We start from the raw sequence: 14,155 nt of genomic DNA, 5'->3' as shown, positions 1-14,155 counted from the left end.
TTTTCCAAAAGGATTTGATAGTTACATTTCCCACCAGCAGTGAATGAGGGTCCCTATTTCCTCACATCCACTTTAATACTGGTTGTTTTTGTTCTTTTTGATTGTGTGCCAGTATCACTGGTGTGAAATGATTTCTGAGAGTTTTTATTTGCGTTTCCCTAATGATAAGTGATATAGAGCATTTTTTTATTTCCATGTGTATGTTTTCTTTGAGCAAGTTTCTGTTTATCTCTTTGCCCCAATTTTTGATTGGGTTGTTTGGGTTCTTTTAGACTTCTATCGCCTTTATATATTTTGTACGTAAGTCTTTTTTCTGATGGCTATGAGTGATTTTTTTATTGATAATTTGGTATTCTGGAAAGACATTTATTCTGGAAATAAATTATTGATGGGGAAGAAGAGGAAGAGCAAAATGTTATGTCCAGGAATGCAGATCTTCTATTTGACTTTTTCTGAACTTGACTCTTTTTGACCAAAATCGAAATGTTCTATCACTAACTCATCTTCCAAAGAATAAAACAAAAGCCTTTGGACAAGCATTCCTAGTGAATAAAAAGTAAGGAGGTTACGTGGTCATTGTTCTTTTCTCCCTTGAAAAAGTAAAGCCTGATGTTTTGTCTGGAAAACAAAATTATAGCATTAAATTTTACTTCACTCTTTTTATTTAAGGAGCAGTATGGTACTTGAATAAAATAAAATGAGAAATTAGATTCATAGTGAACAGAAATAAATTATAAAAACTTTCATATTTCTGGATTTTCCTCATTTATTTAATCATGTATATCTCAAACCTTTCTGTCTTCAGTAACTTCATGTTAAGGATAATGTATTCTAATGATAAAATTCTTTTGTAATAATTAAAGTTTAATGAAATAATTTAGATATCTTCAAATATTGAGACTTGGGGTCTAAATTTATAAGAACATAATTTTATAAACTCGGGTCGACCATGTTGGCCGTGTGTAAGGCGAACGCCCTACCCGCTGTGCTATCGCTCCAGGGCTGGAGCGATAGCACAGCGGGTAGGGCGTTCGCCTTACACGCGGCCAACATGGCCGACCCGAGTTCGATTCCTCCGCCCCTCTCGGAGAGCCCGGCAAGCTACCGAGAGTATTCGACATGCCAGACACAGTAACAACAAAGTCTCCAATGGAGACGTTACTGGGCCCGCTCGAGCAAATCGACGATCAACGGGAGGGCCTTATTAATTTTATAAAAAATTTCTTAAAATATACATAAATAACTTAAAATACTCTAGGAAAATTGTAGCAATGAAAAAATTCTTAGGCTTAAAACCATTGAAGACAAGTTGGATAGGGTCAATATAAAAAGACTTCTAGTAAGAGTTCCACTCCTGTGGTTTGGGGAAATAAGATTTGGTAGGAGTCTTGATAAGGAATTATCAACACAATGGCAAGGAACATCACTTGAGAGATGCAGCCTTAATAGATTTAAATTGATTGATTATAGACCTCATGCACACTAGCTGAGAAATAAACCTTCATATTTATCACCTAGGATAAAGTCAAAAAAGATTTTCTAGAAAAATTAGATTCTGGTATAGAGTTTTATGTCAAATGCTCTAAATAGTAGATTCTGTTAAAGATGCTAATATCTCAGTCTTACCCCAAACCTGTGCCCAGAAGACCTTATGGAAATACACATGTATATATAAGATGTACATGTGTGTATATATATATAACTAAAATGAAGCAAAATATGTATATATATATTAAATATGGCACCAGATTTTACATAATGAAGCCGTCTTTTTCAGAGCAAATCCAGTAAAACACAGATTCTATGAAATACACTCATAAATTTTGTCCCACTGACAACTTTTAAAATTTCATTGATACTGTTTAGCCCTTTAGCTGCTCCTTCCATTTTAATAGTTTTAAAAAGTCTTTCTTCTGTTTTGTCTTTCTTTTTTTAACCGTTGTTATGAGGATCACGCTCAAAGCAGTGCTCTTGGAGTAAGGGCACAATTAGTACCAAGGGTCCAACCCAGGGCCTTGTACATGCAAGGCATGTGCTCTATCACTTGAAGTTGTAAATTAAGGTACCAGTGGGAGCACCTTAAAACTCCATGGAAAAAATCTCAAAACTCCAGGGGAAGAAAAAATCAAGAGATTTTTTCTTGCTACTAATGGTACTGGCAAATTTTGGTTTTCTTCTGCTTGTAGAAGCAGCATTTCAAATCTTTGTCTCCATTATCACATGGCCATTTTCCACATGTCTATGTGATTTTGTGTCTTTTCCTCTTTAATAAAAGAGGATACCAAAAATTGGATTGAGGGCCTACTTTCAACCCAGGATAATTTCAATATCCATATATGTTAGACCAGGATCAATCCTTCTAGTGAAAGATATAAAGTAGCACAATGTTTATTAACTTTAAACACTAGAGTATAATTAAGGTATAATTGTACAAGTGTTCTATGAAAGTCCATATATTTGTCCCTCAGCAGGATATGGTGGTTGATTAAATCATCTTGAAAAGATTTTTATTTATTGCATTTGGCAGAAGAGACTTGCTTGATTCTGTACCTATACCCTTTCAAAGAAAAAACAAAACAAAACAAAACATACAAGCTTAAAATTCTATCAGATTTTGGGGCTGGAGCGATATCACAGCGGGTAGGGCGTTTGCCTTGCATGCAGCCAACATGGCCAACACAGGTTCGATTCCCAGTATCCCATATGTTCCCCGCCCCCCCAGCACCGCCAGGAGTGATTCCTGAATGCATGAGCCAGGAGTAACCCCTGAGCATCGCCAAAAAGAAAAAAAATCAATTAGATTTATCTAAGTATCTGGAAATTCATCTTAGTCTTTTAAAAAGCATCTGGTAAAAATTAGGATTCAAGTTCAAACTTATTCTCATTCAACTGACTTCTGCTAGTCACCAATAGGTGTGGATTGTTGCACTACTAGAAAAGGTAAAAATTCTGAATTCACCTCTACCAACTTGGAAATAAATTGGAATGATGAATCAAATATTAGCTATAATAGTTTGCATCATACGTAAAATTTTTTTTAATTAAATCACTGGGGGAGACCCTTTATCTTTCAAATTTGAATTAAACTGAAGGCACTCAATGTTGGCAACTTGGTTAAGAGTGCAATCTCTGGTACATAAGTTATTTACAATACACTCTGTTTTTCTTCTTTTTCGGTTAAGGAAAAGCAACTTGCAAAGAACGAAGCAAGAAGAATATCTTTACTTAACATGATCATTATTTCACTTACATGCTTTCATCAGACATCAAAAATAGATCGATCAAAGTGTATAGGAAAAAATAAGTGATTTTCATTGTTATTATTCCAAGCCATGGAAGTACTAGTGGTCAGATCTACCTTCTTGAGGAACTTTGTTGGATTAAATGGAACCATCCAGGCTGTGTTCATTTTCCTTCTGTTTCCCGTTTGCTTGACTATGAGTTTCAGAGCACGCCCAGTTTTTGCAAATAATACTTTTGTCTGGGGCTGGAATGCCCCAACTGAAGTATGTGCTCAAAAGCATACAGTGAAAGTAGATCTAAGTCTTTTCTCTTTAGTAGGAAGCCCCAAACCAGATTATGCAGGAAAAGGTATAATAATATTTTATGAGGATAGACTTGGCTATTATCCTTATGTACATGTACAAACAGGCAAATCTGTGAATGGAGGAATTCCCCAGCTGGGACACCTACAAAAGCACTTGGACTATGCCAGTAAACAGATTTCCCACTACCTTCCAAGTAACAAAATGGGCTTGGCTGTTATTGACTGGGAAGAGTGGAGACCTACCTGGTCAAGAAACTGGTTGAAAAAAGAAGTTTACAAGATTCGATCTATTGAGCTGGTTCAGCAAAAAAATATAAAACTAAATGATTCAGAGGCTGCTAAAATAGCCAAAGAAGAGTTTGAGAAAGCAGGAAGAAAATTTATGGAAGATACCATAAAGTTGGGAAAAACACTTCGGCCAAATTACCTATGGGGTTATTATCTTTTTCCTGATTGTTATAATCATGGATATACAAAACCGGGTTACAACGGAAGTTGCTTTGAGAGAGAAATACAGAGAAACAATAGGCTCAATTGGTTGTGGAAGGACAGCACGGCTCTTTTCCCATCCATTTATCTAAAATCCCCCCTGAAGGCAACTCCACTTGCTGCTCTCTTTGCCCGTAATCGTATTCTGGAATCCATCCGTGTTTCTAAAGTGCACGGTGATGGAAATCCTCTTCCGATTTTTGTATACGTGCGTCCAGTCTTTACTGATACTAAGGAATACCTTTCTGAGGTAAGTAAATCAAGGTGGGAGCGGGGTAAGAAATAGTGTATACAATCAGTTGGTGGAATTTGACGTCACTTCTTAAAAGAGTGAAACAGCCACGAAAAGCAGGGACATACACAGGTAGTTTTGCGTTCTAGGTAAAGGGAAAACATTTTCATTGTAAATGTAATCATATAATCCCTTTATTCATGGGTAATAAGTTAGTAGAGACAATGTATTAACTCAGTTCCTTTAGCTAGTTTTCTTCTATGGGTCTGCTCTTTTTAGTAGATGTAATTTTAAAAACCAATAGGAAATGTGTATTTTTTCTATAGAAGGTCGTAGTTTATGCAAAAGATAGAAAAAGTGGGAGATATTTAAGTTATTGTTGTTGGCTCAGTAAACTTAGCTTTGGTGTTGCTGTCCATTATATTTCTGCATGCTAACTCTATCATTTTTGCCAGACTGACCTTGTGCATACAGTTGGTGAAGGTATGGCTCTAGGTGTCTCTGGAATTATAGTGTGGGGGAGCCTCAATCTAAGTGACACTGTGGTAAGTTGTCAATCTTTAATTTATTGGTGTATAATATGATTTTGATTTTTCCATTTTTCTCATGGCATGTTACATTAATTCATTAGTTGACTTTGCATATTCAACAATCCTTGAATCCTTGGAGTGAATCTAGTATTATAATTATTATTATAATTATAGTTATAATTATAATAATCATAAGTATTATAATTATAATTATTATAAAATAATTGTAATAATTATATTATAATTATATTATAATTATTATAAAAATCATAATTTTATAATATTAAAATAATTAATATTTAATTTAGTATAATTAATATTAATATTAGTATTAATTATACTAAATTAATAGTATTAATTTTAATACTATTTTTATTATTTCTTTTCATCTACTTAGTTTGGGTTTCATCTATAATTTTTTCTCTAGCTTTTCAAAATGTAAGTTCAGGTTATGTAAGCTTGTTCTTGTTTCCTTTAGTAAATTACTATTGCTAAGAAATTCCTATTTAGCCCTGCTTTTGTTGTGTCCCTACATTCTGATTGTTTGCGTCTTCATTCTTGCTTGTTTCAAGGCATTTATTTATTTATTCTTTGTTTTTTTTCTCTTTCAATGGTTGTTCAATAATTTGTTGTTCACTTTCAGAATATTTGAGTATTTCCAAATTTTCTATTTATAGTTAATTTCTATCTTCACAGCACTAGGGTCTAAAAAGATACTTAATATGATTCCTGTTTTCAGGGACTATTTGGAGACTAATATTGTGTACCAGTGTATGGTTTATCCTTGAGAATGTCCTACAACATTATTGAAGAATGCATATTAGATTTTGGGTGTGCAGATTAGACTTAAGTTTATGAATTCCAATTTTTATAATTCCTTTGGGGGAAATTTTATTCTCTAATTTTTTTTATGATTGTTCTGTCCAGATTTTAAACAGATGACAAGGGTGGAATGTTAGTCTTCCACTGCTTTTGTTTTGTCATAAATGCATCTCCTCAAGTCTGTTGAAAATTGTTTTTATGAACCTTACTGCTTCTTTGTTTGATGCATAAATATTAATAAAAGCTAAGTCCTCTAGCTCTATTGATCACTCAGTCAGGATTTAATCTCCATCCATATTTCTTACTGCCTTCTTTAGTTTAGACACTATTTGATCTGATACTAGTATTTAAATTCCTGATCTTTTCAGTTTACCATTTTCTTTTCAACCTTTCACTCTGAGCCTGTATTAATTTTGAGAGTTCAACTATGTTTCTTGCAAACATCAGAAGGTATTTTTTGTTTCCTTATCTAACCATGCTGGCATTTTTCTACGAATATCTTGAGTATTTTTCTCATAATTTCTCATTTTAATAATTTTTATAATAAACATAAGATAGTATTCCATAATATATAAAATTAACATTTCCATTTCTATCAATAAAAGCATTTGGAAACAGTTATGCTCATTTGTTTAAGTGTCTATAAATGTGTTTGCTTTCTAAAGCATAACTAAGTAGTTAAGACAAAAACTAATTCATTTTAAAAGCTAAAATATTTTCTGTTTGGACCTTAGCTGAAAAAATTTATTTGAATTCTTGGTTTATTGGACTATAGTGATGATTAAGGGTGAGGGAGTTGTTTAAGGTGTGGAAATGTAACAATGAGCAAAGCAAAATACCCTCATCAGATAGCTTCATTTTCATAGCTGAAACCAGAACAAGCACATAGCATACCATAAAGCAGTGATCACTGTCACTGTCACTGTTCTCCCGTTGTTCATCGATTTGCTCAAGCGGGCCCAGTAACATCTCCATTGTGACAATTGTTACTGTGTTTGGCATATTAAATAAGTCACGGGTAGCTTGCCAGGCTCTGCCATGCGGGCGAGATACTCTTGGTAGCTTGCTGGGCTCTCCGAGAGGGGCAGAGGAATCCAACTCGGGTCGGCAATGTTGGCCGCTTGCAAGGCAAACACCTTACCTGCTGTGCTATTGCTCCAGCCCTAAAGTAGTGATATATGCCTTTAATAGCAATGAAACAATGAAAATAGAACGGAAAGGAATGTGATGGTATTTTAGATGAAATAGTGAAACATACCTCTCTGATGAGTTCAAATTGGAGCAGAGAAAATGGAAATATGAATCTAAGTCAAGAAGAGAAAAAGTGGCCTTGAGACTGGAATGCGTTCTTTAAGAAATAAGTAGAAGTATTAGAATGTGCAAGGAAGGCAGTGGTAAAAGATGTGGACCATGGTATAATGGGGTAGGACAGGGGGGCTTCATAAGCCATAGGTATTGTTATTCTGCTGTAGAAGGTGTAGAGTGTGAGAACAGAAGAATGAAAATTTTATTTTAGAATGAGTTTAAACATGTTTTTATTTTTAATTAAATCATGGAGTTAAGTGGATCTTTTGAGAAAAGATTTTGACAGGCAAGATTGAGAAAAGGGAGGGAAGACAGGTGCTTAGATTTTGAATGAGATTGTTTTAGGTATCGGTAAGTAGGGTGGCTAAGAGGAATAACATGACTTCATTGCATCTGGCTTGAAGGTTTTGCCTCTGAGTTGAGAAAGACTTCAGGAAGAGAGTTTTGTTGATAATGAAGAGGGAGACTAAAGGGGTGGGAAAAAAGCATATGCTTGGAAACTACCAAATCATTCAAAATTCCCCCCCACAAAGGGAAACTAAGCTCTTAGCTCTCCACAAATAGTATAATAACATCTATTTTATGTAAAAGTTTAAGTGGAGCTTGCTTTATCATAAAAAAATGCTTATGCTTTGTTTTGTATAGTGTCGCTTTTAATCATTTTCTCTGAATTTATTTTTTTACCTCAAAAATCTTTCACTATCAAGACCTAATATTTCTCTATTTCCATTCTTGTTTAATTATTTATATAGCTACCTATCCCCCACTTTTTCAGACATTTTGGCTCAAAGCAAGAGTAAAACTGTAACCCGAACACTGCTGAGTTGGAACTCAACTTTTTCTTCTCTGATGAACGTTAAAGAGATAGAGATGTTTCATGACTAGAGAATGTCTAATGATGTTTGTGGCCAGGGGTCTTATTCTAAGAACTGTAGAGAAGAGACTTTTCCCTTTAAGACCAAAAGATACGTTTTATCCTCTTGTCTATCAGGTATAATAGTCTTGTTTTTATTTCATTTATACAAATATTTATTAGTAAAATGTTTGTAAATACTTTAAAAAATAATCTCACCACTTTTGCCTCTTTTCTACATCAGTTGTCTCTTGTTTGATCAACAAATAGAAGAAACTAACAGTTCAGTGAAAGAGTTCCAACTCATTCTTAATTAATGTCATAGGAAAAATTTTGAAATGTAATATATTATTTAAAATTCAATATTATGTCAGGGATAATGATTTTTATGAATTATTTCCTTCACATCTATGATCTCCATTCTCAATGTTCCCACTGATTTTTGTTGTTGTTGTTGTTGTTGTTGTTAGAGCTAAGATATATTCTCCAAAGTGCTTCTTTTCATTGGTTTTCAGGCCATACCTGACTGTGTTCAAGACTTACTTCTGGCTGTATGCTCAGGGATCTTTCCTGATTGTGCTCAGGGTACTATATATAGTATCAGGAATTGAACAGGGGTCAGCCACATGTAAGGCAAGGGCCTTAACCCTGTCCTATTTCTCCAGCTCCAGTATTTTTTATTTTTTTTAAGTGAGAGCTCCACCCTTTCCTAGGAGGAATGATTCAGACTTACCCCATTAGTAGAATGACAACATAGTTTTTAATTGTCGTACTTTGTTTTTAATGGATTTAAATCTTCATTTCACATTCCTCAACCCAGATCTAAAATTACTTATAGAGTTATTCATGCAGTGGCAGTTCTTCAACTTTAAGCATGACTGTTTTCAGTGACACTGCCTTCTTCTCACCTTTGTACACTTTTATATGTTTTTCTGGTACTTTCCTAATTTATGATTAATTTGAATGCTATTTACATAAAAAAGGAAAACCACTTTTCTAAGCTACTTGTGATGAATGATGCCTTGTTAGTTGTCATATTTCCTCTGATTCACTGGCAACTTGAGAAACCATTAATTATAGATTTGTTTTCAATGACTGGTACTTTAGAAAATTGTTATGAAATATAAGCAATTCATTTAATTCCATTCCATTTTATTTGGTTCAGTGGTATGGTAGAAGCAGCTTGTATTGGTTTAGGTTCACTTTCTTGATTATTAAGATTCAAATATTTTGTGAACTGATTGTTAAACTCTAACAATATTTTTATTGAGGTACCTTTATCTATAATGGTATTAATGTTTATTGTACCTAAGCAATAAACATATAATATAATATTACTTCACCACAATTTTCCCTGAAATGCAAATATCCTTGAGCTACACCTCCTTCTATTTCCTCTTGTTATCTATCTGCCCCATCACTTGAATTGGGAATTTAGTACTGTGAATAGAGTCTTAGGGTTTTTTTTCACTTGCCAGTGTATAGTTCCTTGCCTTTTTTCTTTATATTTTACATATGAGAGATATCACTCAGTTTTCTTCTTTCTTTTGACAACCAAGTTATAGCGAAACTGCAAGATTTCATCTTTATAACTAATGTAGTCATAATTTAATGTTAAATTATAAAACTCTAGCAAGTTAATTTATTAAAATGTAATATTCAAAATTCAAAAAGAAACAATTTACTTCATTTTATTATTTTCCAAGTATTGTAGCTGTCAAAAGCAGAAATAAGTACTATATTTCATGCCACCCTCTGATTAATGATGGTATATTTGGTTCCCAATACTCACTAATGTCAATTTCATACCTAAGTTGACCATTATTAAAATATTTATAACATTATATTAAAAGCATCAGTCTTATATTTAACATAAATTAGATATTACATTTTTAGGGTCCAACTTTAAATATGCCGAGCATCTGTGTAGCCTAATATTTCAAACCATTGTCATACTTTATCCCTTAATTTATCTAACCCTTGTCTCTGTGGAAAGCTACAGTGTCAACTTTGTTTTATTTAAATTCCTATGACTACTTTTCATGGAATATTCCACGTTGAAAAATAATTCAGACCCCGAACTCGTGGAATTTATAATTAATGTTTATGTGCTACAAACAATAGACAAATAAAAATATTTGATGTAATAAGTGTTAGGCAGAGAATTAAAGTAGAACTATGTGAGAGAATATATAGAAAGATGTCTGAGAAGGGTTTATCTAGTTAAGTCTGAATCCAAATGACAGCATGATGTCAAGCATATTAAAATTAAAAACAAAAGCATTCCAATTAGAGGGAGCGGTAAAAGCAGTTTGAAATGAACTGATCATGCTTATAACATAGCTGCTATGTCCAGAGGGTGAGATGTAGTTGTTCGAGAAGAAGGAAGGATGAACAAAATCTATACTGTACAAATAGTAAAGAGAAGTTGATTATTATTCTAAACAGCATGCAAAGCTTTTGGAGGGTTAACAAGAGATTTTTCTACTGCTGCTACAAAAATTACAACAAATGGGTTTATGCAACAGAAATTTATCATCCTACAATTCTGCATGTCAATCTATAACAGGTATCATAGAACTGAGTCAACAGGTTTACAATCTTTCTAGGTAAGAAAGGATCCTGACTTGTTCCTTTAGGTAGTTTGCAGAACATTGATTTCTTTCTGGTTGTAGCTATGAGAGTTTTTTCTCCTCTCCCTGCTGGCTGTTGTTTTTGAGAGGTTACTACATTATTTAACTCTTGAATTCTATCTGTATCCTCAAAGTTAATAATTCTGAGTTAAATAAAAGTATAGAGTTATAGTGAGTTAATTCAAATCTGTCAGCATTAATCTCATTTCAATGCTATACAGAAATCATTTTTATAAAGTTCTTTTTCCCATGTAAAATTTATTTATAGGTTCTAGAAAATGTAACAAGGCAATCTTTGAAAACTGTTATTCTGTCTATTATTTATGGCTTTACCCAAAGAAATAAGAAATAGATTAAGTGGAAGCAGCCACAGTGTACCCAATGACTATCTACCCACCACCGTCAAGTACTCTGGGAAAGTAATAACATAGCCACTCACTCAATAGAACTTTGCTCATGAAAGAAAGTGACTATCTTCCGTGGTTTTAAAAGTGCCGTGCCCATATTTTAGAATGTCCCATATTTAGAATGAATCATTTGAGTTATAACAACACTTAAACTCTGACAAATAACTATACCTGTAGAAGACCTGCATGACTCATAACTGGGAGTATATGACAATTAACACACAGCTGAGTAGAACATGTTTCATTCTTTTATGCTAGCAGTTTCAAAATCCCTCTTACTAATGCTGCTTAATTTTGCCTGACAAATGCAATACTGATTATATTTACTTATAATTTCTTGAGGGCTAATATGCTAGGCTTTGTGTTGAACCCTTTTCTGTATATTGTACCTTTTTGTCTTCAAAACAACTCGAAAAGGCAGGTGCTATAATGATCCTCTAAAGATTATGAAGCTGAAGCAAAACTAAGTGAATTAACAGTCCCAAAATCACTTACATAGAGAACTATTGCTTAAAAGTATTGAAGAATTTCTCAATTCATACAGATAGACATTATAAAATAGACTTCAATGTGAACTTAATGTATTTCCTCATACCCCAATTATTTTATAAATTATTGAAGAAGACTAAAATTAGGTGGGCTGGAGAGATAGCACAGCAGTAGGGTGTATGTCTTGCGCACAGCCAGACCGGCTGAGCCGAGTTTGATTCTTCCACCCCTCTCGGAGAGCCCAGAAAGCTACCGAGAGTATCTCACCTGCACGGCAAAGCCTGGCAAGCTACTCATGACATATTCAATATGCCAAACACAGTAACAACAAATCTCACAATGGAGACATTACTGAGCCTGCTCTGGGAGGACAGTGTGTGTTTGTTTGTTTGTTTTAAAGTTAGATAGGACATGTTAAACATTAATCAGTCAATTACATAATGATATGGTACATAAAACTAACAAATGTTAGAAGAAAGCATTTGAAGGAAACTTGTTAACTTGTGAAAAACAAAACATTTCCCTTCCTTTCCTAAGCTCTGTGTTTGGATTTGGTCTGGGTTTGTGTGTATGTGTGTGAGTGTGTGTGTATGTGTGTGTGTGTAAAAGCACTTCTTTAGAATTATTTATCACAGTAAGTTAATTAACACATGAACTAAATTTTCCCTTAATATTCTGACCTTTTTATAATTTTATAGGAGTCCTGCGCAAACATAAAAAATTACACGAAGATTGTAATGAATCCGTATATAATCAACGTCACCCTAGCAGCCAAATTGTGTAGCCAAGTGCTTTGTAATGATAAAGGAGTATGTGTAAGGAAAAACTCGAATTCAAGTGACTATCTTCACCTGAACCCAAGTAATTTTTCTATTAGAATAGGGAAATTTGGAAAATACAGAGTTGTTGGAAAACCCACACTTGTAGACATGTGGAACTTTTCTGAAAAATTTCAATGCAGTTGTTTTACCAACACTCAGTGTAAGAAGAGAGTTGATATACACAATGTTCATTCTATTAATGTGTGTGTTGGTAAAAATGTTTGCATAAGAGCATGTTTAAAATCAGAAGCTAATAATTTCTTCAGCTTGCAAAAGTGACTGTCTAGCAATTCCAACAACATCTCATCTTCTATACCATCTGCCACAGTGATCACACGTGTTCCTGGAAATAACATCAGTGTGTACTTCAAAGTCAGGTAGTCAATGAACGCCAGCTCCAGCAACACCAAGAAGGCTGTCAGAATGTTAAGTGAAAAACACTTTTAGTCACAGTATTTTAAACAAGAAAAGTGAAGTACAGTACTCTATACTAGTATTAGTTCAATGCTAATTAAATTTATTTTCTATATACTTTGTTTTGATATCTTTTATATTTAATACTTTAGCTAGCATTTTTTTCAGAGGAGCAAAAAGAATTATACACTGAAATTTTATATTTGGGATGCAAATATAACTACATTGCAAAATGATAGTCTGACGACTTGAACATAGATTATTTTTCTTGTTCCTTTATTTTTTTGCCTGCTTGATTGATTTGCTTTGGGTCCCACACTCAATAGTACTCAGGGCAGGGACTGGAGTGACAGCACAGTGGGTAGTGCGTTTGCCTTTTACGCAGCCAACCCAGGTTCGATTCCTGGCATCCCATATGGTCCCCTGAGTACCGCCAGGGATAATTCCTGAGTGCAATGAGCCAGGAGTGACCCCTGTGCAATGCCGGGTGTGACCCAAAAGAAGCAAAAAAATTGCTCAGGAATCACTCCCGGTATGGGTCAGTGTATCGTATCTGATGCCAGAACTCAAACCAGGGTAGAAGAGATTATTTTTACACAATTAAATTGAACTTGAAATGACTATTTATTGATAAGGGACATTAAGTAGTGCCTTCAAACCATATTTAAAATAGTGTTAATCCTTAATAAAATGATATGACATTTTGATTTATTGACATTTTTTTGTGGCTTGATTAACATAGCCTATAATTTATCTTGTATGTTGATATCGTATTGTAATTTTCTAATTGGCAAGACTCTCTTGAAAATATTTTATATACTGTGAATGTATAAATAGAATTAAGAGGAACAGTTATATTTTTGGTTCAATTAGAAGCTATAATTTTTTGGTATTTATTTTATTATTGAAGAAGATAGTATTAATGTTTATGCTGTTGGTGTACAAAATTGCTGCACAACCACCCGACCAAAGAACCTAAAACCCTTCAGTTCTGTCCTAAGGATCTATATAATAATTAAAGACTTAGTTTTCTTTTGAGAAAAGTGAATATTTTTGATGACATTTTACTACAAAGGAATGTTTGTATGAGTAGTTTATAATTCAGAATAAAAATTACAAAAGATTTTGACCTAAAAGCTCTTTCCTGTAAAACAGAATGTTTTTAATATACTTGTTGGTCCTGAGCATAGAATCATTTCATGATGAGAATTTGTTTATGGTGTATTTATAATGAGTAGCCTCTAAAACAAATAATGCTACCAACTTTTGTTCATGATTTACTATGTCTTCACAATTAAATTATTAACTATTATATTTTTCACTGTTTTTTTAATCAAATTTTATAATACTGTTTACCAAAAGGTCTTATTTCATCACAGCATGCATTCATAGCCTTTATGGAGCACTATTGAGTGTTTATTCTTGGCCAAGCCCAATATTAAGCAACACAGATTCAAGATGATGTCAAAGACTTTTCTTGCTATCAATGAGTTTGTTGCAATTTTCAGAAAAACAGACACTGAAAAGGAAAATAGCATCATAGAGTTAGATAATTGCTATGATCAAAGCTCTGCATATTCAGGAGACTCAAGAAAAAAACTGAGGGCACCAGA

At 33.6% G+C, this 14,155-nt stretch overlaps 1 protein-coding gene across 1 annotated transcript; it reads left to right on the top strand.

Moving 5' to 3' along the window:
- The first annotated feature begins 3,332 nt into the window (after positions 1-3,332).
- On the top strand, positions 3,333-12,407 carry LOC130027602 (hyaluronidase PH-20-like). Its single transcript, XM_056118446.1, has 3 exons — positions 3,333-4,286; positions 4,724-4,813; positions 12,006-12,407. Exons 1-3 carry the CDS (start codon positions 3,333-3,335, stop codon positions 12,405-12,407), a joined length of 1,446 nt encoding a protein of 481 aa, XP_055974421.1.
- The last annotated feature ends 1,748 nt before the right edge of the window (positions 12,408-14,155 follow it).

This window comes from Sorex fumeus, unplaced genomic scaffold (genome assembly GCF_029834395.1).
Source record: "Sorex fumeus unplaced genomic scaffold, SorFum_2.1 ptg000037l, whole genome shotgun sequence".
Lineage (NCBI taxonomy): Eukaryota > Metazoa > Chordata > Mammalia > Eulipotyphla > Soricidae > Sorex > Sorex fumeus.
The sequence above is the reverse complement of the archived record's forward strand: the minus strand, read 5'-3'. Positions and strand labels throughout refer to the sequence as shown.